Genomic DNA, 26,255 nt, shown 5'->3' with positions numbered 1-26,255 from the left:
GCCAAATGAATCTGAAAATCTTCGTGATACAGTAAAAAATTTCTTCGGAAAAAAACTCGGGATTGCAGATCCTGATCAAATAGGTATCAGTGTTGCGCATAGGGTCAAAAAATTCAATGCGTCTGATGATGGTGTTGGCCCTAGTCTGCGGAGCGGTAGGAAAAATACAGTTGAGCCTATTTTCGTGCAGCTCAAGAATTATGATCGCTCATTGATTCTTAAAGAATGTGGTAAACTAAAGAAAACGGGCTACAGCGTGTCAACTGACTTACCTACTGAATTAAGAAAGCGAAGAAAGGAATTATTGGCTCTCGGATACAAGCTAAAAAATGCAAAGGGAGCAGAGAAGGTCAGTGAGACTCGTGTGGTCCAGCGTAACGTAAAACTCTGGCTGGAGACAAAAAAGTCAAAAAGCTCAGAGCAGTGGGTTAAATACGATGATGACTGTTTTGATCCGCTAAAACTGTTTGCCAAAAATGACCCAGAGGAGGTTGTTTCCGACCAGTAGTTTTGTCATTTTTTTTTCTCCGATATTTAATTTTTATGTATGTGATATCGTGAGAAGTTTTTTGAATTATTGTTGAAGCCGCACAGTAATTATGTTTTAAATTGTATGGCAGAGAAGGATGTAAGCGAAAATTTTGTTTTCCTCTTTTTTTGTTTCATCTTTGATCAATTTTCTTCTCTTTTTTCATGTTCTCAAAATTCAAGGTATCTAGTTTATTTTTGTTTCCTTTCAGTGTTCCATAAAGAAGTTCAATCGGGTATGTTCATTGTTTTTGACTCCTCGCTCTTCTGGAATTTTCACGGCGGACCGATAATTGCAGTAGGTAAGTGATGACTCTTCCTTCAGCTTCATCCCCGAGAGGTATCAAAGATTTTGATATAGATAGATTAAAGAATTTAGAAGAGTCTTATTTAAATCTCAAGCTTATTTTTGATCAAGAAATTGGTCAAGAAAATGATTTCCATTTGTTTGATGATAAAAATTTTCCTAGAAGTAAATATGTAATTTCTAATTTAATTACTGGGAGGTCTTCCAATTCTCGGCTTTCGGTATTTCATTTGAATTGCCAAGGACTGTATTCCTCATTTTCTGATCTAGAGTCGACATGTCGGGAGCTTAGACCAGATTGTATAGGTCTATGTGAAACATTTATTACACAACAAACCGAAAGTCTTTTGGATATTCCAGGTTACACTAGTCATTTTCTCCACAGAAAACAGATGAAAAGGGGTGGTATAGCAATTTATATCCGCGACACACACACGGTTCGAACTAGGCAAGACCTTACACGAAATATAGAAAGAATTTTCGAGCCGTTGTTCCTAGAAGTATGGCTGTCCCCAAATAAAAAAAGTTATTGTGGGTGAAATTTATCATTTTCCGTCAGGGTCAACGTCTCAGTTAATGGAACATATGGCTCAAGTTCTGGAGCTAGCACAGTGTCAAAAAAATGAGTTTATTCTCATGGGAGCTTTTAGTATTAACCTCAGTATTCCGCTAACGGCCGAAGCAGCAGATTTTCTAAATAATATGGCAGGCTCAGGCCTATATCCTGCTGTTACGATTCAGACACGGATTACTGAGAGTACGCATTCACTTATCGACAACATATTCAGCTCCTTGCTCCCAGAGTCGGAGGCAGTCCTCGTCAGCGACACACCAGACCACTTCCCCATTCATGCAACACTCGCCCTTTCAGAACCAGCTAAGATAAGGTCACGAATCAACCCTATGTTACCGATTATATGTTTAACAGAGGAAAACTTGAAGAATTTAAAATAGGAAATAGAGCGATTAAACTGGGATAACGTAATGGAGATTCAAGATGTAAACGAAGCATTTGGGTCATTTCATTCGAAGTTCTTGGATGTATACAGTAGGTGTTGCGTGACAAACCCGAGAACTAATAAACGACAACAAGACTAGCCAATTAGCCCCTGGACGACGGATGGTCTTCTGGCCTGTGTGAATAAGAAAAACAAACTTTGGGGAGAGTATAGACGCTTTCTGAGCTTAGCACGGCTAGAGAAGTATGAGCAATACAGGAAAGTCCTTCGGACTGTGTTACAAAGAGCAAAGCGTGGCTGCCTGCAGCAAAAGCTGACGGAAAGCGGAAAGGATGGTCGAAAAGTTTGGCAAATTATCAAATCAGTTCTATGGGCAGCCCGTACACCTTCCACATTACCAGCGAAATTGGTCGTGAATGATATAGAAATTACCAAACCTACACAGGTTTCTGCATTGCTAAATACATTTTTTGCAAAAATCGGCCATACTACAGCAAATTCCGTCGAGACGCCATCTAAATCATACAAGGAATACATTGGCCCGAAGTGTATGAAATCAATGGCAGTGAGTCCTGTAACACCAGGTGACCTCGAATTACTCGTAAAAAATTTGAAGGGCTCTTCTGCTTCAGGTTTCGACCTGGTCCACACAAAGGCAATGAAAGCAATTGTGACGACCATTGCTGAGCCGCTAACTTACCTTGTAAATCTTTCATTAGATAAAGGGGTCTTTCCTGAAATGTTAAAAAAGGCAAAGATAATACCTCTTCACAAAGGTGGAAGTCATACAGACACAGAAAATTATAGACCAATCTCAATCTTATCAGTTTTCTCGAAAGTCTTTGAAACGCTAATGAAAAACCAGCTTTACCAATATTTAGAGGCCAAAGGCTTTTTTAACAGCCGCCAATTCGGGTTTAGGGCTGGCCATTCAACCGAAGACGCCCTTACTTCACTAAGTTTATTCGTAAACCGAATCCTAGATTCGGGTGCTTTACCTGCAGCAGTGCTTCTAGATATTAAGAAAGCGTTTGATAGCATGCGCCACGAAATATTACTAGGAAAGCTGGATCATATTGGAGTTCGTGGCCAAGTTCTAGATTGGTTTAAGTCTTACCTGGAAAATCGTCGAATGTACACAGGAAATGACCATACAAATGATGTTGTAGTTAACTGCGGGGTGCCACAGGGCTCTAAATTGGGACCGGTATTGTTTCTTGTTCACGTAAATGATCTTCAGCAAGTACTGACCCCTGCAAGTCGTAGCCCTTATTGCTGCAAACTATGTCACCCACAAACGACGCCGGGGTCTATAGTAGAAGCCGAGGACGAACTATCGGCATTTGCGGATGATTCACTTATGGCAAGCTCAGAATGGAACATCCAGTCTCTCAAAACGAAGCTACAAGACATTCTTGAAGAAACATATTTGTGGATGGACGCAAATCGTCTAGTCATCAACATTGACAAATCGAGTGTTTTATTTTTTTCACGTATAGATTCGCTGGCTCCTGATGTGACTAGTATTGAAACCTCTCGTGGACTTATCAAGAGACCAGAAAAAGGACACGTTCGTTACCTAGGGATTTTTATCGACGAAAACCTCTCGTTCAGACACCAAATAGCAAGTGTCGAGACGAAGCTTTCAAGGAACCTTGGAATCTTGAGAAAAGTCAGTCACCATTTCCCTAAAAAAAAATACTAATCCTGATTTACAATGCAGTTATTAAGCCTCACATTCAACATTGTTCTACAGTTTGGCAATCTAATTTCAAGACACATTTACAGAGACTAAACTCACTTCAGGACAAAGCACTTCAAATTTTAGGCCCAGCACCGAACAGACTATCGATGGCATCACTTTACAGACTATCTTGCACCGTTTTTTGTTTTAAATATTTTTCAGGAACACTCCCATCACCATTTAAAGGCTTATTCACACTAACATCACAAATCCATAGTTTAAATATACGATCTTCCTCAGACATTTATATACCCCCAACAACGACAGCTAGGTCGGAATGTTCTCCTAGAATTGCGTGTGCTAGAGGGTGGAATGCACTTCCGCAAGAGCTGAAGTCATATAGGTCTCTCGGCTCCTTTAAAAAGAATGTGAAAAAAATATCTAAAAGATTAAAAATTTATTTACTAGATTTATTTCATTATTATTATTTTTAGAATTTTTTGATATTATTATTATTTATTATATTTTAGTTTGATACTTCAAGGAGTGTGAGCGGAGGAGAAGTTGTGTTACATTTATTCTTATTTGATGGCGGTTCGGGGTGGAAATTGGAGAGGACAGGAGGCCACGCTGTATTTAGAGTGTACAATTATTACGGGCCCAAACGTGCATCAATGCACAAGGAACTGAGTTAAGTGTATATTTATATTTTTTTTGAATTAAAACCCATATTGAACTTGAACTTGGTAGGGGTTAATTATACAAGTACCGTATTTCCATGTTCCGGGAAAATATCATTGACATATTTTCAACATTATTTCGAAGCAACAAAGATCCGTCAAGTGTGATACCTAGATATTTGACAAATGGCTTCTTTTAAACCTGTCCAGTTTCAATCGAGTAGCCCACGGATAATAAGTAGCTGTTCTGATTGGAATGGACAAGGAGCGTGCGTAGCTATGTTGGCTTCAGGTGGCTTTGTGCTGCGGTAAGTTGTTGTTAGTAGTAGTAGTAACTTTAACAGGGCGAACTAGAAATTTGTTTCTAAACAGTAAAGAAACTATCTAGCGAGCACTTACTAAACATGTTTATATACATTTCAAGAACACAAATTACATCGTCGCCCCAGGAGTGGTGGTATCATTTTTAATATCTATTACATATCCAAAATGACAAATGAACAGCAAAAGAAAAAGGCATGAACAAGAAACAGCAAAAATCATATTGAATTACAGAGAAAAACGTTGCGCAAAGAAATCTGCTGTTAGGTGACAATGCAAAATTACAATGCAATGAAGGAACATGTTAGTTTAGCGTGCGTCTTTCTTTGCAAATTAAAAAGGAAGGAAAAATTGAATTTAAGTCAGTATTACTAAATCCAATTGAAATTGTTAATTTTTAACCCTAAAATCAGAAATATGCTATTTTAGCGTCTGCACAGATACACATGAAAAGCAGAATGGTTCCACACATAAATTTCCTAAATTTATGGAATGAAGTTATCTTGGTATCTGTAAAGGATAAACAAGAAAGAAGAATTGAATTCATATCAGAAAAATATTATGTGAGTTATGTCACATTTATATGTATTGAAAGAGCAAAATTTACATCATTTTGCCACCACGGTTGGTTGTGTCGTTTTTAGAATCTACGACGCATGCAAAATTACAAAAGATGACAAATGACTCTGAACAGCTAAAGAAAAAGGCATGAAACAAGAAACGGCGAAAATCACATTAAATTGCAAAAGAAAATATTGCACAACAAAATTCGCGGTTTGAAAGCAAAACAAAATTATACGGAACGAAGAAACGTGTTAGTTTAACATGTGTGAGTACGTGAACGTCAAAAAGGAACGAGGAATTGGTTTTAGTATCTATGACATGTTTAAAATTACGTAAGATGACAGAAGACCCTGAACAGCTAAAAGAAAAGCATGGAGCAAAAAAAAAACCCAAAACACAGAAAAAAGACCGCAAAAGACTATAAAACACAAAAAAAACTTCCAAAGTAGCAAGTGGTGCTTCAAACTAAATGCATTTAGGTGTAAGGAAATGTCAATCAATAAATTAACTGATTCAAATAGCGAATAATATACTCTATAAAGGAATTACTGTATTTATCCGTTACTGAAATTTCCTTCAAGTACTAAAGGAAGAAGCGAAAATAGTTTTTGGAGCATTAGTAGAGGTACGTGTAGTTCCTGAAATTTCCTTCCTGAAAAAATCCGTTACTGAAATTTCCTTCAAGTACTAAAGGAGGAAGCGAAAATAGTTTTTGGAGCATTAGTAGAGGCACGTGTAGTTACATTGATGTAGATTAGCAACTTCTAATAAAGCAAAGACAGCTTTATTTTTCATTTGAAAAAAAAAATTAAAACCTATGATTTAGAGACCTAGTTGAAAACAGCCTACCTGTAATGTAGAGTATTTGTTCCCAATTTCGTAAATTTGGCAGAATTTTAAATGCTTTTGGCAGTTTTCCACTTCTGTACCTCTGAAGCACGATTTTCACCTGCTCGTACATTTTGACTACTCGTTCATCGATATCCTTTAAATAAAATGATATATCATTAAATAAAAACCACTTCCCTATTATAAGCGAAGCGAGAGAGGGAGAGACAGGGAGAAAGAGAGAGAGCACACCCATGGTTCAATTTTTAAGGCAGATTATGGTAGGTGACGTTACGGAAAGCGCGACAGTTAAATGAACCAAATAGTTTTAAAAAAAATTCCGCGTGGCCAGGAATCCTAAAACAAGAGCACTAACTACAAAATTAAAATAAACCAGCAAAAACTGAAAAAAAATTATAAAGCACTTTAGTTGCAAGAAAATTTGTTAAAGTTTTACCAATTTGATTTACTTTTCTTGAACTAACATGACTTATAAAAAGTGTTGTAGGAATAATAATGTTTACGTGTCTTTTTTTATCAAGCATGAGAATAAACATTATTTTGTTTAACAGATATTCTGCTGAAAGAGCAGCTTCAATAATTTTCTATCCTATATTCATTTTATGGAACCAGAAATTCAGCCTCGGATACATCATCTCAAACCCCATATCGACCTCGGACCACCCAAGGACAATCCCCTCTGAACATCGTTGACCAAGGTGGCACCAATGTGGCCACCTGGAACGTCCTGACGCTGACCCACCCCGGTTCGAAGCTTCTTATAGCAAAAGAACTAAAACCATATAAAGTCACAATAGCTGGAATCACCGAAACACACCTCCCTGGATATGGTGAAGAGGACATAGGTGAAGGACGCACATTGCTGTGGTCTGGCGGTAGCCAAAGAAGAGGAGGCGTTGCCCTAGTACTGAACAGTGCTGCACGTAGGGCCCTCCTGTCATTCAAACCAGTATCACCTAGACTCCTGACCGCAAGACTGGATGGGAAGCACGGAAAAATAACTTTAATTACGTGCTGTGCCCCCACAAAAGACGGTGATGAAAAAGACAAAGACGATTTCAATAACCTGCTTAGTTCTGAACTATCTTCTGTATCTCTCCATGACTACCTCCTCCTCCTAGGAGACATGAATGCAAGTGTTTCAAACAAATCAGGCCTGTGGGATCTCGCTGTTGGACCTGTTACAGTGGATAGCCTAAACGATAATGGAGAGAGGCTGCTGAATTGTGGTCTGGCCCACAATCTAACGATTGCGAACACATGGTTCCAAAGACCAAATATAGCCAAGTACACCTGGTATAGCAATGATGGATCAACAAAGAAGATGCTCGACTACATCATCGTACGTCGACGATGGCTGTTGTCTGTCCAGAATTGCCGCACCTACCATGGCGCCGAGCTCGGGAACACCGACCACCGGCTGGTAGCAGCCAAAATTAAGCTCCGTCTCAAAGCTATGAAGAACAGCCAGTCTTCTCGGAAAATTGATGCCAGTCGCATCCAACAGGACCCCGCTCTGGCTGAGCGGTACCATGTGGAGTTATCCAACAGATTTGAGGTCCTCGGCCAATGTGATAATAGTGAAGTTGCATGGAAGTCCTTCAAAGAGAATACTCTTGCGGCAGCAACTGACGTTGTTAGAATGAGGCAACGGAAGAAAAAGGACTGGATCAGTAATCACTCCCTTGCCATCATAGAGCTCAGGCGAGAAGCACGTCTTGGCGGGGACATGGCTACATACAGACTGCTAAACAAAGAGCGCAATTCCATGTTGCATAAAGACCGCAAGGCTTTTATTGACAGCAAGGCATCCGAACTGCAAGAGGCCACCAAGAAAAAGGACAGCAGAGCCACCTACAAGATTCTTCGTGAGCTGTCAGGTCAGCACACTCAAACTACGCCATACCTTCGAAGCGCTAGCGGTGAGAATATCTACGACCAATCAAAATGCCTCCGCCAGTGGGAGGACCACTTTGAGAATCTGCTCAACTCAGATCCACCAGACCAGACGGACCATGAGCTAGCAGCTGCTGCGGCTAATACCATACCTGCTCCTGATGGTCCTGAATTTACAGCGGAGGAGATAAAAGCTGCCACCCGCAAGATAAAGAATAACAAAGCGCCAGGAATATGTGGCCTAACATCGGAATTACTTAAAAATGGGGTCCCAGCCATGATCCTCTGGCTACAAATGCTGTTTAACCTTGTGTGGCACTCTGAAAAAATCCCCTCAGACTGGAAGAAGGGCCTACTTGTGCCAATCTACAAGAGGAAAGGGAGCAAAGCAGAATGTATCAATTATCGTGGCATAACTTTACTCTCAGTTCCTGGAAAGCTCTTCGCTATGCTGCTTCTCAAACGGGCAACAAGCTACCTCCAAGCCCTCCGTTGCCCCCAGAAAGCTGGCTTCATGCCAGGCAGGTCCACCACCGAGCAAATCCATACGATTAGACAGCTAATAGAGAAAACTCATGAATATAAGAGGAAGGCGTACATTACCTTTGTCAATTTTCGATCTGCTTTCGACGCCGCCAATATGCAGTCTATATGGCTAATCCTCCAGTTTGCTGGTGTACCCACGAAAATCATTCATCTCCTCAAAGAGCTGTCTAAAAACACCGAAAGTGTGGTGATCTTAAATGGACGGCCTTCCGGATATTTCAAAATTAAAAATGGTGTCCGGTAAGGATGTGCCACTGCACCTGAGCTCTTTAACTGTGTAATAGACCACATCCTGAATAAAACACAGCAGGTGCAGCCGTTTGGCATAGGCTTTGCTGGAAGAGTTCTTTCAGACGTCGACTTTGCCGATGACGTGGCGCTAATATGCAAAAACATTAGTGACCTCAAAACTACACTGGAAACACTGGCCTCTGCCGCTGAGAAATTTGGTCTAAAAATAAATTGGTCGAAGACCAAGATAATGCCCGTTGAGAAAACGCCGTCCAACCCCCTGTCATCTGTGGAAATTTGTGGCCAGACTGTAGAGGTAGTCAAGCAGTTTACGTACCTTGGTTCAATTGTCTGCTCAAACGGAAACCTAGATGCCAAAATATCAGCAAGAGCGGCAAAAGCAAACTCTGTCTTTGGTCGCCTTCTAAAAACAGTTCCATAAACCCCAGATCAGCCGTCTCACCAAAGCACGAATATATTCTGCTTCGGTTGCCAGCGTTATGCTCTATTCTGCCGAGACTTGGTCGCTGACTCAGACACAGACACTGAAGGTAGATGCCATCCAGACGAAACACCTCCAAAAAATCGAACGCTCCCAATGGCCCGACGGGGTACGAAATTCGGAAATCCTCAGGTCCTTCCAACTCCCACCCCTGTCTGAGCAGCTTGAGTCTTGCTTGCTGCGTTGGTATGGTCATCCGCTCCGTCTGCCGGCCAAAACACCCGCCCGACTCATCTTCGATTTTGACCCAGCTGCAAACGGCTGGAGGCGTCCTAGGGGAAGACCGAGCACCAGATGGGCGGACGTCATCCGTGATCGGCTCGCCTCCAGAAACATCAACCCGGCTGAAGTGACAACCCTCACCCTGAACCGACCACTCTGGAGAAGACTGACGGCGCTGACGACTGGTTCCCTCTACGCTGGCGACGCTGCCGAGCAAGAGCTTTAAGTAAGTAAGTAAGTATATTCATTTTGAAAAAAATTATATTATTCCAAAGATGATTATCAAATCGAAGTTTCTAAGATGAAATGTCGATCAAATTTCATTGCGCTTTCCTGAAAACTATATGTTTCTTGAACAGTCATGGAAAGCATTAACCAAATCAAATTGAATATTTCATAAATAATGATATTAATTGTTGAAAGATCCATCAGTTCAAGATTTTATTCCACTGTAATTTTATTTTTGTCAATGCTGTAAGAACTGGAAAAGAAAATATTTATAAAATAATTCGTTTTCAGTGAAGCGCCTATGACGCAGTTGGCTTTTGGTTTTTACAGTTAAGGAAGGGGGCAGTATCCAAACCCTTGTTTGTAGTGAAACTATATTCGCCTTGAACAATTATAGAAAGAACTAATAAATTAAACTGGATATTTGAGGTATAATGATATTAATTGCTGAAATCTCATCAATTAAAAATTTTGCTGTAATTTTAATGTTTATTTTCAATATTAAGTACAAAAGAAAATATTTGAAATATAATTCGTTTTAAAGCGCCAATGAAGCAGTAAGTTTTATATGTTTACATCATAGGCAGCGCAATAGCGCTGCCTAAGTAAAAACGATGTGGGCACAATGTTTTTTTTCCTCCATACCCGGGCACTTCGTATCGAAGGAGTTGTCGTAGAAACTTCAGAAAAGCGATCATTCGATTGGAAATTGGAGTGGCTAGTGCCCTTTTGAATATTCAAAAGTGATTGGCGGGCAACTAGCCCCCCCCCTCACGCCCGTCAGTCCCCCAACCACATCCAATCAAAATTTTAAGATAGCCACTTTGTTCAGCATAGTTGATTTCCAGATAGAAAATATGTCTTTGAGGAGGAAATCCCCCCAAAACCCTCGGGTCAGGGACTTTAAGTTATGCCCTGGGGGCATATAAGGTTTTATAGAAGGCGTTGTCGTAGAAACTTCAAAAAAGGCTCATTTAATTGGAAATTCAAAGGGCTAGTGCCCTTTTAATTGTCAAAAGTGATTAGAGGGCAACTAACCCCCCCCCCCACACCCATCATTCCCCTGAACACATCCAATCAAAATTTCGAGATAGCCATTTTGTTCAGCGTAGTTGATATCCAGATAGAAAATATGTTTTTGAGGAGGACACTCCCCCACAACCCTAGGGGCAAGGGTTGTAAGTTATGCCCTGAGGGCATATAAGAACGATGTTGGCACAATGTATTATTTATTTTTATTTTCCTTTAGAGCAGGGCACTTTGTATCAAAGAAGTTGTCGTAAAAACTTCGATAAGGGCTCATTCAACTGGAAATTGCAGTGGATTGTGCCCTTTTTAATAGTCGAAAGTGACTGGAAGGCAACTAAAACCCCTTCCACGCCCACCATTTTCCGAAACACATCCAATCAAAATTTGAGATAGCCATTTTGTTCAGCGTAATTGATTTCTAAATAGAAATTATGTTTTGAGGAGGACACTCCCCCCACAGTCTTCAGGGCAAGGGTTATAAGTTATTCCCTGGGTGCATATAATATTTTTATTGAAATCTTTGTCGTAGAAACTTGAAAAAGGGCTGGTTTGATTGGAAATTCCAAGGTCTAGTGCCCTTTTTAATATTTGAAAGTGATTTGAGGGCAACTAACCCCTCTCTGACGTCCACCTTTTCCCCAAACACATCCAATCAAAATTTTGAGATAGCCATTTTATTCAACGTAGTTTTAAGTTCTGTAAATTAGGTATTTGAGGATGACAGCCCCCGCACATCCCACAGGTAAATGGTTGTAAGTTATGCCCTGGGGGCATATAAAGTTTTTATAGAACGCGTTGTCGTAAAACTTCAAAAAGGGCTCATTGGATCAGAAATTGAAATGGCTAGTGCCCTTTTCAATTGTCGAAAATAATTATAAGACAACTTAAACCCCTTCCACGCCCACCATTTCTCCAAACACATCCAATCAAAATTTTGAGATAGGCATTTTGTTCCACGCAGTTAAAGTTCAGGAAATTATACCTTTGAGCAGGACACTCCCCCCCCCCCACAGTCTTCAGGGTAAGGGTTATAAACTATGCCCTGGGGGCATATTAGTTTTATTGAAATCATTGTTGTAGAAACTTGAAAAAGGGCTCATTCGATTGGAAATTTAAAGGTCTAGTGCCTTTTTAATAGTCGAAAGTGATTTGAGGGCAACTAGCCTCCCTCTCTCGCCCACCTTTTCCCCAAACACATCCAATAAAAATTTTTAGATAGCCATTTTGTTCAGTGTTGTGGATTTTCATATAGAAATTATGTTTTTGAGGAGGAAACTCCCCCACAGTCCTCAGGGCAAGGGTTGTAAGTTATGCCCTGGGGGCATATAAGGTTTTTATAGAACGCGTCGTCGTAAAAACTTCAAAAAGGGCTCATTCGATTGGAATTTGAAATGGCTAGTGCCCTTTTTAACAGTCGAAAGAGATTGGAAGGCACCTAACACCCCGTCCACGCCCACCATTTATCCAATTAAAATTTTCTGATAGCCATTTTGTTCAAAGTAGTTTAAAGTTCAGGAAATTATACCTTTGAGCAGGACACTCCCCCCACAATCTTCAGGGCAAGGGTTATAAGTTATTCCCTGGGTGCATATAATATTTTTATTGAAATCTTTGTCGTAGAAACTTGAAAAAGGGCTGGTTCGATTAGAAATTCAAATGCTAGTGCCCTTTTTAATATTTGAAAGTGATTTGAGGGCAACTAACCCCCCTCTCACGCCCACCTTTTCCCCAAACACATCCAATCAAAATTTTGAGATAGCCATTTTATTCAACGTAGTTTTAAGTTCTTGAAATTAGGTCTTTGAGGATGACAACCCCCTCAAAGCCCTCAGGAAAAGGGTTGTAAGTTATGCCCTGAGGGCATATACGGTTTTTATGGAAAAAGTTGTTGTACAAACTTCAAAAACGGCTCATTCGATTAGAAATTGAAATGGCTTGTGCCCATTTTAATAGTCGAAAGTAACTGAAGGGCAAGTTAAACCTCTTCACGCTCACCATTTCCTCAAACAAAATTTTGAGATAGGTATTTTTTCCACGCAGTTAAAGTTCAGGATATTATACCTTTGAGCAGGACACTCCCCCCACAGTCTTCAGGGCAAGGGTTATAAGTTATGCCCTGGGGGCATATAAGTTCTTATTGTAATCTTTGTCGTAGAAACTTGAAAAAGGGCTCATTCGATTGGAACTTCAAAGGTCTAGTGTCCTTTTTAATAGTCGAAAGTGATTTGAGGGCAACTAGCCCCCCTCTCTCGCCCACCTTTTCCCCAAACACATCCAATCAAAATTTTTAGATAGCCATTTTTTTCAGTGTTGTGGATTTCCAGATAAAAATTATGTTTTTGAGCAGGATACTCCCCCAAAGCCCTCAGGGCAAGGGTTGTAAGTTATGCCCTGGGGGCATATAAGGTTTTTATAGAACGCGTCGTCGTAGAAACTTCAAAAAGGGCTCATTCGATTGGAAATTGAAATGGCTAGTGCCTTTTATAGTCGAAAGTGATTGGAGGGCAACTAACAACCCTTCCACGCCCACCATTTCCCCAAACATATCCAATCAAATTGTTTTTATAGCCATTTTGTTCCACGCAGTTTAAAGTTCGGGAAATTATACCTTTGAGCAGGACACTCCCTCCACAGTCTTCAGGGCAACGGTTGTAAGTTATGCCCTGGGGGCATATAAGGTTTTATACAATGCGTTGTCGTAGAAACTTGAAAAAGGGCTCATACGATTGGAAATTCAAAGGGATAGTACCCTTTTTAATAGTCGAAAGTGATTGGAGGGTAATTAACCCCCCTCTCACGCCCACCGTTTCCCCAAACAAATCCAATCGACATTTTTAGACAGCCGTTCTATTAAACGTAGTTGAAAGTTTTGAAGATTAGGTCTTTAATGTTGACAACCCATCCCCCCTAGAACCCTCAGGGCAGTGGTTGTAAGTTATTCTCTGGGAGCATGTAAGGTTCTTATAGAAAGTGATGTTGTAAAAACATCATAAAGAGCTCAGTCAATTGTAAATTGAAATGGCTAGTGCCCTTTTAATAGTCGATAGTGACTATTAGGGGGGCAATTAACCCCCCTTTCACGCCCACCATTTCCTCAAACACATCCAATCAAAATTTTGAGATATCAATTTGGTCAACGTATTCGATAGTTCTGGAAATTAGGTCTTTTAGGATGATAACCCCATCAGAGCCCTCATTGCAAGGATGGTAGTGTATGCCCTGGGAGCATATAAGGCTTTCTCACCAAGTTGTTGTAGAAATTTCAAAAAGGGTTAATTTGACTGTAAACTGAAATTGCGCTTTTTAATTTGTAAAAGTGGGTGGAGTGTGATTGACCCCCATTTTATGCCCACCATTTCCCCAAACACATTCAATAAAAGCTTACAGATAGATATTTTGTTAAACGTTGTTGAAAGTTCTGGAAATTATGTATTTAAGGACGACAAACCCCCAGAGTCCCCAGGGCAAAGGTTGTAAGTTATGCCCTGGGGGCATTCAAGGTTTTTAATGATAGAGTTGTCGTAAAAACTTCAAAAGGGGCTCATTCAATTGGAAATTGAGTGGGCTAGTGCCCTTGTTAATAGTTGAAAGTGACTGTAGGGTAACTAACCCCCCTCTTTCCCCCAAACACATCCAATCAAAATTTTCAGAAGGCCATTTTGTTCAATGTAGTAGAAAGTTCTGGAAATTAGGTCTTTGATGATGACAGCCCCCCAGCCCTCAGGGCAAGGATAGTAAGATATCCCCTGGGGGCATATAAGGTAGTTATTAAAAGTGTTGTCATACAGACTTCAAAAGGGCTCTTTTTATTGGACATTAAAAAGGCTAGTGCCTTTTTTAATAGTTGAAAGTGGTTGGAGAGACTAACGCCGCTCTCACGCCCACCTTTTTACCAAACACATCCAATCAAAATTTTGGGATAGCCATTTTGTTTAACGTAGTTGAAAGTTCTGGAAATTAGGTCTTAGAGGATGACAACCACCCTCACAGCAATTAGGGTAAGGGTTGTAATTTATGCCCTGGGGGCATATAAGGTGTTTATAGGAAGTGTTGTCGTAGAAACTCAAAAAGGGCTCATTCGATTGGAAATCGTGAGTTCTAAAAGCAATTTTTAATAGTCAAAAGTGATTGGAGGGGAACTAGCCCCCCCCCTCAAGCTAATAATTCCCCCAAACACATCCAATCGAAATTTTGAGATAGCCATCAAAGCGCTAGTGCCCTTTTTAATAGTCGAAAAGGATTGGAGGGCAACTAGCCCCCCCGGCCCATCTTTCCCCCAAAAACATGCAATCAAAATTGTGAAATAGCCTTTTTGTTCAACGGAGTTGATTTCCAGATATAAAATAGGTTTTTGAGGAGGACACTCCCCACAACCCTCAGGGCAGGGGTTTTAAGTTATACCCTGGGGGCTTTTATATAATGTGTTGTCGTAGAAACTTCAAAACAGGCTCATTCGATTGGAAATTCAAAGGGCTAGTGCCCTTTTTAATAGCCGAAAGTGATTGGAGGGCAACTAGCCCCCCCCCACGCCCATCATTCCACCAAAAACATCCAAACAAAATTGTAAGATAGCCATTTTGTTCAGTGCAGTTGATTTCCAGATAGAAAATATATTTTTAAGGAGGACACTCCCCTACAACCCTCAGGACAAGGGTTTTAAGTTATGCCCTGGGGGCATAAAATGTTTTTTATAGAAGGCGTTGTCCTAGAAACTTCAAAACAGGCTAATTCGATTGGAAATTCAAAGGGCTAGTGCCTTAATAAAAGTCGAAAGTGATTGGAGGGCAACTAGCCACCCCCATGCCCATCATTCCCCCAAACACATCCAATCAAAATTTTGAGATAGCCATTTTGTTTAGCGTAGTTAATTTCCAGATAGAAAATATGTTTTTGAGACGGACACTCTCCCAAAGCCCTCAGGGCAAAGGTTTTAAGTTATGCCCTGGGGGCATATAAGGTTTTTATAGAAAGCGTTGTCATAGAAACTTCAAAACAGGCTCATTTGATTGAAAGCGTTGTCGTAGAAACTTCAGGGGCTCATTTGATTGGAAATTCAAAGGGCTAGTGCCCTTTTCAATAGTTAAAAGTGATTGGAGGGCAACTAGCCCCCCCCCCCCCACATCCATCATTCACCCAAAAACATCCAATCAAAATTTTGAGATAGCCATTTTGTTTAGCGTAGGCTAGTTGATTTCCAGATAGAAAATATGTTTTTGAGAAGGACACTCCCCCACAACCCTCAGGGCAAGGCTTTTAAGTTATACCCTGGGGGCATATAAGTTTTTATAGAAGGCGTTGTCGTAGAAACTTCAAAAAAGCCCAATTCGATTAAAAATTCAAAGGGCTAGTGCCCTTTTTAATCGTCAAAAGTGATTGGAGGGCAACTAGCCCCCCCATCAGTCCCCCAAACACATCCAAGCAAAATTTTGAGATAGCCATTTTGTTCAACGTAGTTGATTTGCAGAAAGAAAATATGTTTTTGAGGAGGACACTCCCCCACAACCCTCAGGGCAAGGTTTTTAAGTTATACCCATGGAGCATTTAGTGTTTTTATAGAAGGCGTTGTCGTAGAGACTTCAAAAAAAGCTCATTCGATTGGAAATTCAAAGGGCTAGTGCCCTTTTTAATAGTCGAAAGTGATTGGGGGGCAACTAGCCCGCCCACGCCCATCATTCCCCCAAACACATCCAATAAAAATTTTGAGATAGCCATTTTGTTCAGCGTAGTTGATTTAAGGATTGAAAATATGTTTTGAGGAGGATACTCCACAGCTCTCAGGGCAAGGGTTTTAAGTTATGCCCTGGGGGCATATAAAGTTTTTATAGAAGACTTTGTCGTAGAAACTTCAGAAAAGTGCATTTGTTGTAGAAACTTCAGAAATTTCAAATTCAAAGGGCTATTGCCCTTTTTAATAGTCGAAAGTGATTAGTAATATTTTTTGTTGTTGTTGTTTTTCAGACCAGGACACTTCGTATCGAAGGAGTTGTCGTGGGAACTTCGAAAGGGGCTCATTCGATTGAAAATAGAAAGGGCTGATGCCCTTTTTAATAGTCGAAAGTGATTGGAGTGCAACTAATCCCCCTTCCACTCCCTCCTTCCCATTTGCCCATTATGTTTAAAAACTAAATGTTGCCTTAAGATTAAATCAAAATGCACTTTTGTTCAGCGTAGTTGATTTCCAGATAGAAAATATGTTTCTGAGGAGGAAACTCCTTCAAAACCCTCAGGGCAAAGGTTTTAAGTTATGCCCTTGGGGCATGTAAGGTTTTTATAGAAGAGGTTGTCGTAGAAACGTCAAAACAGGCTCATTCGATTGGGAATTGAAAGGGCTAGTGCCCTTTTTTATAGTTGAAAGTGATTGGAGGCAACTAGCCCCCCACGCCCATCATTCCCCCAAACACATCCAATCAGAATTTTGAGATAACATTTTTGTTCAGCGTAGGCTAGTTGATTTCCAGATAGAAAATATTCTTTTAGGAGGGCATTCCCTAGCAACCCTCAGGGCAAGGGTTTTAAGTTATGCCCTGGGGCATATAAGGTTTTTATAGAAGGGGTTGTCATAGAAACTTCAAAAGCGGCTCTTTTGATTGGATATTCAAAAGGCTAGTGCCCTTTTTAATAGTCGAAATGATTGGAGGGCAACTAGCCCCCCCCCCCCAAAGCCATCAGTCACCCAAAAACATCCAGTCAAAATTCTGATAATGCCATTTAGTTTAGCGGAGGCTAGTTGATTACCAGATAGGAAATATGTTTTGAGAAATACATTCCCCCATAACCCTCAGGGCAAGGGTTTTAAGTTATGCCCTCGGGGCATATAAGGTTTTTATAGAAGGCGTTGTCTTAGAAACTTCAAAAAAGACTAATTCGATTGGAAATTCAAAGGGCAGTGCCCATTTTAATAGTCGAAAGTGATTGGAGGGCAACTAGCCCCCCCACGCCCATCCGTCCCCCACACACATCCACTAAAAATTTTGAGATAGCCATTTTGTTCAGCGTAGTTGATTTCCAGATAGAAAATATGTTTTTGAGGAGGACACTCCCCCATAACCCTCAGGGCAAGGGTTTGAAGTTATGCCCAGGAGGCATATAATGTTTTTATAGAAGGCGTTGTCGTAGAAACTTAAAAAAAAGCTCATTCGATTGGAAATTCAATGGGCTAGTGCCCTTTTTAATAGTTGAAAGTGATTGGAGGGCAAGTAGCCCCCCCCCATGCCTCATTCCCCCAAAAATATTCAATTAAAATTTTGAGATAGCCATTTTGTTCAGCGTAGTTTATTTACGGATAGAAAATATGTTTTTGAAGAGGATACTACGCCACAGCCCTCAGGGCGAGGGTTTTAAGTTATGCCCTGGGGGCATATAAGTTTTTATAGAAGACGTTGTCGTAGAAACTTCAAAACAGGCTCATTCGGTTTGAATTTCAAAGGGATAATGTCCTTTTTAATAGTCGAAAGTGATTGGTGATATTTTTTGTTGTTGTTGCTGTTTAGCCCAGGGCACTTTGGATTGAAGGAATTGTCGTGGGAACTTCGAAAGGGACACGTTTGATTGATAATAGAAAGGGCTAATGCCCTTTTTAATAGTCGAAAGTGATTGGAGGGCAACTAGTCATCCTTCCATGCCCACCCACCCATTTGTCCATTATGGTTAAAAACCAAATGTTGCCTTAAGATTACATCAAAATGCACTGTGATAATGCTAATTCCCAATAAGGCATATCAGCAGTATCCCAAGAACGACTGAGGAAATTATGTTCAAACTTTCGAGGCTACTTCTGCTCTTAAAATTTAACCAAATCAAAATAGTTTAAGTGCATCAAAGCTATCAAAGAAAGTACACAGATTTTTTTGGCGAATGGTATCAAGAATTCCTTTTCAGGTCAACTAGAGGAGGTATGAAACTAAATTAAACACTACTATTTGTGTCCCAGATTTTTAAGAGGGTGTATGTCGTTAAAAATTGCTGAAACTTTTTCTCCAGCATACAAATAGCAGGCCAAACTATAAATTCTTCAAAAAACGAAAAGATTTAAAGTGTTATTTTCTTTTTCTATGAAAAGACTATGTCACTATAAAGCGAACAGAAATTAATTAAAAAAGCTTTTTCCACGAAATAAGTTTTTCAATTAAAAGTAAAGAACTCCATTAAACAAAAAATGAGCAAAAATAAAATCAAATAATCTACCAAGCATAAAACTACCACAGATCTGCATCAATAAATAAATGCAACCCAAAACGAACAGAAATTACAATAAATACCGAGTCAAACTCAAAACGAGCAGAAATTTACATAAGTTGGGCGCAAAAACCCCTATGCCTTCCCAAAGCCAGAACATAATTTGCACTTTACTGAAAAAAAATACAAATGAATGTGCATTGTCAGTTTAATATAGGCTACATATACTGATATTGAGTAATCAAAATGTTAATATTATTTGATTTATTAAAGTTATAAAAGTTAAAACATTTATATTTTTTCAGTAAAGTGCAAATGTATGTTAATTTCTGCAAATTTATGTCAATTATGCAACTTATGTTAATTTCTGCTCGTTTTGAGTTTGACTCGGTTATTTATTGTAATTTCTGTTCGTTTTGGGTTTCATTTATTTATCGATTCTGATTTGTGGTAGTTCCGAGCTTGGTAGATTATTTGATTTTATTTTTGCTCATTTTTTGTTTAATGGAGTTCATTACTTTTCTTTGAAAAACTTATTTTATCGAAAAAGTTTTTTTTAATTAATTAAGAGAAGAAGGCGATACCCAAACTCTTGTTTGTAGTGATTTTTGTTCGTTTCAAGCTTAATTTGCACATTCAATATACATTTCACTTGTTTTAAGATTTATTCATATTAGTATCTATTGTATGTTTGTTTGTATTAACCTTTAGTTTTCTATTGCCTATAACTTAGTAACAGAAAAAATTAATTTGAAAAACTAAAATAACTTTACGTACACACACAACAATAACTTTACAACACACAAGCAGTATGCTATATAGAGCTATCCTCCCATTTGCACTGCAAATGAGAGGATATTAGGGGGTTGGATTTAATGCTAGGGGGTGTGTCATTTGAGTCCCCTCCAAAGTTTAGACGACCACCTCTTCCATTAAAACCTTATATGCCCCGCAGCATAAGATACAACCCTTCCCCTGGGCTCTGGGCGAGGGGGTTATGTTGACCCCGAATTTTTGGTATCTGATCGTTCGACTACTTCAAACAACCTGGCAATCTCAAAATTTTGATTGGATACATATGGAAAAAAGGGCGTGTGTGTGGGAAGGGGTAGATACCATCCGATCCCTTTTGACTCATAAAAAAGGTAATAAGGATTTTCAATCAAATGAGCCACTTCTGAAGTGTATATGACCTCTCCTTACATAAAAACCTTATATGTCTCAGGACACAACTTAAAATACTTGCCCACGGGCTCTGGGGGTTTGTGTCAACCTCGGAGTTTTTAATATCTGATGTTTGATCTATTTTTAACAAAATGGATATCTAAAATTTTTTATCAGATGGGTTTGGGGAAAAAGGGCGTGGGGGGGGGGGCTAATTGCCCTTCAATCTCTTACGACTCTTTAAAAGTGAACTAGAACTTTCAATGTTCAATCCAATGAACCCTCTCTGAAGTTTATACGAGCATCCCCTCTATAGGAACCATATATAACCCCAGGGCATACCTTACAACGCCTTTCCCCTGGCTTTGGGGGGTTGAGTCGACCCCAGGAGTTTTAATATCTGATGTTTGAACCATTTTCAACAAAAAAGACATCTCAAAAATTTTATCGGATAGGTTTCGGAAAAAAAGGCGTGGAGAGGGGAGGGGCTAGTTGCCTTCTTATTTCTTTTGACTCTTTTTTTTCTTTTGACTCTTAAAAAGTGAACTAGAGCTTTTAATTTCAAACTAACTGAGCCCTCTCTGAAGTTTATAAGCGCAACCATTCTATAAGAACCATATTTGCCCCCAGGGCAAATTACAACGCCTTTCCCCGGGCCCTGGGGGGTTGTGTCGACACTGGATTTTTGTTATCTGATCATTGAACAATTTTTGACAAAATAGCTATCTAAAAAATTTTCCCTGATGCATTTAAGGAAAAAGGGGCGTGGGAGAAGGCTAACTGCCCTCCCAGATTACTTTTCACTCTTAAAAAACGAACTAGAGCTTTCAATTTCCAATCAAATGAGCCCTTTCTGAATTTTATACGAGCATCCCTTCCTTAAGAGCCATATATACCCCAAACGCATAACTTACAACGGCTGCCCCCGGGCCCTAGGGGGTTGTGTCGACACTGAAGTTTTTGTTATCTTATGTTTGAAATATTTTTTAAAACATAGCTGTAGAAAACATAGCTCAGAATTTTTATCGGTTGGGTTTTGGAAAAAAAGGCGTGGGAGGAGGGCTAGTTGCCCTTGGATCTCTTTTGACTCTTAAAAAGTGAACTAGAACTTTCAATTTGCAATCAAATGAGCCCTCTCTGAAGGTTATATGAGCATTCCTTCCATAAGAACATTATATACCCCCAGGGAACATCCTACAACGCCTGTCCCCGAGCCCTTTGGTGTTGTGTCGACATCGGAGTTTTGTTATCAGACCTTTTAACTATTTTTAACGAAATAGCTATCTAAAAATTTTTATTTGATGCACTTGGGGAAAACAAGGGCGTGAGGGGGGGCCTAGTTGCTCTCCGATCTCTTTGGCTCTGAAAACGTGAACTAGAACTTTTAGTTTCCAATCATGGAAACTAATGAGACTCTAGTCATGGTTTATTAGATTGCATGAAACTAACCATGGAAACTCTATGAGGTTTATACGAGCATCCCTACTATAAGAACCATATTTACCCCTGGGCATAATTTACAACGTCTGCCCCAGGGCCCTGGGGGGTTGAGTCGACGCCGGAATTTTTGTTATATGATCTTTAAACTATTTTTAACAAAATGGCTACCTTAAAATTTTCATCAAATGTATTTGGGGAAAAAGGGCATGGGGGGGGGGGAAGCTAGTTGCCCTCCGATCACTTTTGATTCTTAAAAAAGGCACTACAACTCTCGATTTCCAATCGAATGAGTCCCCGCGACCCCTTCCATACGAAGTGCCTCTGAGAAGAAAATAAAAAAAATTAACAATAAAACATTGGAGCTGTATGGCATTTACTGTAGGCTATAGCGCAACACTATAGCGTGGCCTCTGATTGATAAAAGTTCATTCCCATTACAATTTGTAAATTGGCAACGCTGTCTAAAATTACTCGAAGAAGCTTCTATATAATGCTGTCTGAACAAAAACTCTCAAACTTAAATTCATTGCCATGCTATGATTAAAAGACCAATGTCAATACATTTTCCCATTTTGCACTGAAAGTTAGCATTCTAATAAAGCCGTTTAAATTGAAATACGGTTTTTGTGTTTTTTAATTCAATTAAAACAGGCCTTTAAATAGGTAAACATAACGTATCAAACTTTTAACCAATAAGAAACTCCTAGATAAGGACAGGTTCTAGACTAACACCCCCCAGAAAATTGCCCCCACATGTATAATTGCGTAGCCAAATGGAAAGCAAGACAAAAGAATGAAGAAAAGAAGGTATACTGGAATATTTTTTACCTACATATTTTTCACAATACAGGTAGAATAGGATTTTTTTCGGCGGGGGGGGGGGGGGTACATAAAAGGCGTCAAAAATTTGTTTATATTAATTTTTGTCACGTTTTACCGAGCCGTACAAAAATTTCGGGCTGTGTGTGCTCAAACCCCCTACTTCCCCCATGGATACGCCCTTGAGAATATATGATGTAGATAATTTGATAGTATTTAGGTTTATGTTTTTACTTCTTTATAGTCGTGTTGGGGGGTTGCGTTATCATACTAGGGGCAAGATAAAGGTTACAGAAAATAACTTGAAAATATGAAATTAGTGGCAACTGTAGAAGCATTGGCTTATGCCTTATGATAGAAGTGCCCTATTGTCTTATGATAGAAGTGCACAGAGATACAGGCCGGGCCTAAGAAGTTTAGAGTAATTACTTTCCATGATACAGGCATACATGACTGGCATACATACCTGACCTGGATACAGGCATCCATAGTAGATGACACTAGTTCATCCCTTGCAATCGTGAACGCGTTCACGGCGTGCATCAGAAAGATTTTCTATCTAAAGTAACTTCAAGGGACTTTTTTTTCAAATTCATTTCAATAAAGCCCAAGCCAGAACAAAACAAATCCAAACAGACTGAATTCCTTACTTCAAATTAGCAAGTAAATTGTTTTCCTTAAACACTTATCTTACTCAATCCCCCTTTAAAACACGAAAAGAAGAACTGAAAGAAAAAATAGATAAAAATAAATGACCTACAATAGGTCTACACGTTACATTCTATCTGTATTTTGGAACATAGACATGTAGAACATTCCAGTCCCTTCTTTTTAATTTGTATTACTTTCTCTTTTGCTGCACAATTTTACATCCGGGAAGACACTAGCCGGGAGGTAATTTTCTGCGGGGGGATTTTCCTGAGGGGGTACTGTCCAAGGCGGAGGGGATTTTTCATGGAGGTTTGTTCGCGAAGGAAGCTAATTTTTTGCACGGACAATATAGCATGTCAAAGAGGAAATTGCCAATACTTCAAATATTTACTGTTGACTTAATGGGACTATGTTAAGAAGGATTTTTTTTGGGGTGGAGGGGCTAGTTTAAAATGGGTATTTTAAGGTTAATTATTGAATTATGGTTAATGTTTTTCTATCTTGCTGGAAAACAGGTAAAGTTTGAAACAAAGGAAGAAATACCATCCAAAAAAATTAAAGATTTGAGAGATACTGTCTTGAGTCGATAAAAAATAAATGTACGAACTAACTTTTTAATTATTGTGAATTTATTTCAAGTGAACTTGGATTACTTATTTGATCGACAAGACCATTGATCCTTCATTTAGGGGCTGGGCACACGTAGCTAATTTCGGTAACTGATTTCTAAATCAGCGCCGATTTTAGAAGTAATCAGCGTTGATTTGAGCTTGAAAAATTTTCTAGTTTTCGGCGCTGATTTACGAAATCAGTGCCGATTTTCATCATGATCATCACAAAAAAATGGGGATACAAATAAATAGTCAGCCAGAGGTATCTGTGGTAAAAGACCCCACTACTGAGCTGAGACCTAAACTGAAAATTAAGCTGAGATCAATCATGCAACTATTAATGAAATCCAGTTGACTATTTGAGTCCATGATTCTTTGTTTTGAAAATCTCGCGCAATAAATTTTTCGTTCTAAAATGTTTTCTTGCTGCTATTGCTTGTCCACTGATGCTGAAATTGGTTCCCAAAATCACATACGTGTGCCCAGCCCTTTATCTACATTTTTACAAATTTTACTTTTATTTTGGAGATTGTTTGGAAATTTTTTACTTCATTCACAAAGTTACATTTTGCTTCAAAGCACAGGCTTTACCAGACAACCTGCAGGAATTTAGTGTAAGGTTTGATGTAGCGCCGACACGCCGAGAGCACGGTTGACATGCCGAGAGCAGAGTACTTGAAGAAGGGCTTCATAAGATGTTCCCCACTGATTTGGAACGATATTCCTGGGGAAGTTATCACAAAAAGTTTCTCTGTCGACGGGAGATTTAAAAGACTAGCGGTAAACCAAATATTTAAGCACAACTAGCGCTGCTAATCTAGGAATAAAAACAAAGAGAAAAAAAATAATGTGCTTCAAAAAAAAAAAAAAAAAAAAAAAAAAAAAAAAAAAAAAAAACTGAAACAACTTCTTAGACGAGACAACTTTTCCATTTATAAACGAATTGCAATGAAATCATGTAAATAATGGGTCCTCCCATTAAAAACGAATTCAAAAGCAATAATTGTTATTTACATATTTTAATTTCATTCAGAAAAATACCTGTAGCAAAACAGTTCCAGTATCTGAGAACTGTGTGTGTATTTCAGTCTGTTTCTCCTGTATTTTCGCCATAATGATATCGGCCAGTGTTTGACGAGGCTGACTATTTTTGGTCATAAATTGCTCTAGGGCCCTTTCATCCTCGGCGTCGATTTGCTGAAAAAAAATTAAATGAAATCAAAGCTAGAACAGATAATACAACTTTGCTTAAAATAAAATACAAACAAGCAAAATATAAATATATTTTGAAAGCAACTTTGAGAATTATAATTGAAAGCAACATATAATACAACTTTGCTTAAAATAAAATACAAACAAGCAAAATATAAATATATTTTGAAAGCAACTTTGAGAATTATAATTGAAAGCAACAGATAATACAACTTTGCTTAAAATAAAATACAAACAAGCAAAATATAAATATAATTTGAAAGCAACTTTGAGAATTATAATTGAAAGCAACAGATAATACAACTTTGCTTAAAATAAAATACAAACAAGCACAATTTAAATATAATTTGAAAGCAACTTTGAGAATTATAATTGAAAGCAACAGATAATACAACTTTGATTAAAATAAAATACAAACAAGCACAATATAAATATAATTTGAAAGCAACTCTGAGAATTATATTTGAAAGCAACAGATAATACAACTTTGCTTAAAATAAAATACAAACAAGAAAAATATAAATATAATTTGAAAGCAACTTTGAGAATTATAATTGAAAGCAACAGATAATACAACTTTGCTTAAAATAAAATACAAACAAGAACAATATAAATATAATTTTAAAGCAACTCTGAGAATTATATTTGAAAGCAACAGATAATACAACTTTGCTTAAAATAAAATACAAACAAGCAAAATATAAATATAATTTGAAAGCAACTCTGAGAATTATATTTGAAAGCAACAGATAATACAACTTTGCTTAAAATAAAATACAAACAAGCAAAATATAAATATAATTTGAAAGCAAACTTTCAAGAACCAGGGACTGTGAAAATGAAATCTAATTGTTTGAATTAGGGAAGAATAAATTTACACAGCCATATATCTTAAAAATTAAGAAATGCAGCAATTGAATTTTTGTAGGAGCGGGCTCCAAACTTAAAAAAAGAAACATTTGTGGAAAACAGCAAAATTTGTTGTAATTGATTGTATTGTAATTGAATTTTGATTTGTATTGTAATTAATTGTTATACTTGAGCCCCCCCCCCCTCAATTACAACAATCAATTACAATACAAATCAATATTCAATTACAATACAATCAATACAAAATCAAAAGAGAAAAAGAGAAAAAAAATCTAGAATATCTTCGAAGTGGTAATCTTAATACTAATACTACTAACAACTCACCACAGGACCAAGCCACCTGAGGCCAACACAGCTACGTATGCTCTTTCTTTATCCAAATCTATTCAAAGCCTCACTCTTAATACCCTGCCAGAAAGTTCCCATTTTCCTTACGACATCCTCCCACTCCGACCGAAGACGACCTGATTTAAGTTTAGACCTGAACGGTTGGCCAAAAAAAAAAAAAAAAAAAAAAAAAAAAAAAAAAAAAAAATCGAAAATAGGTTTAGTGATAGTTAAAAGTCAAAAATAAAAGTCTAGTTTAAGAGGTAGTATCCCTTTCCAGGTAAATACTGAAAGTATAACTTGTTTATAATAACTTTTAGATTAAATTATGTAAAATAAATTTGCTATATTAAAATATAGCTTTCAATGGTAGCTCTGTTTCAATGTCACCATATAATTTTATTTTATCACTTCAGTCAGAGCCCTTCTTGTTTCGTGAC

At 38.5% G+C, this 26,255-nt stretch overlaps 1 protein-coding gene across 1 annotated transcript in view; it reads right to left on the bottom strand.

Moving 5' to 3' along the window:
* Window positions 1-26,255, bottom strand: part of bys (Bystin) — a 74,370-nt gene that overhangs the window by 26,157 nt on the left and 21,958 nt on the right. Inside the window, exons 3-4 of the mRNA XM_089101718.1 lie at window positions 24,448-24,603; window positions 5,893-6,028 (exon numbers count right to left, since the gene is read on the bottom strand). Of these exons, the coding sequence (XP_088957844.1) occupies window positions 5,893-6,028; window positions 24,448-24,603 (292 nt within the window). The remainder of the gene's footprint in view (window positions 1-5,892; window positions 6,029-24,447; window positions 24,604-26,255) is intronic.

The sequence above is a fragment of the Artemia sp. Qi Xiang Cuo genome, chromosome 15, assembly GCF_049724085.1.
Source record: "Artemia sp. Qi Xiang Cuo chromosome 15, ASM4972408v1, whole genome shotgun sequence".
NCBI lineage: Eukaryota > Metazoa > Arthropoda > Branchiopoda > Anostraca > Artemiidae > Artemia > Artemia sp. Qi Xiang Cuo.
The sequence above is the reverse complement of the archived record's forward strand: the minus strand, read 5'-3'. Positions and strand labels throughout refer to the sequence as shown.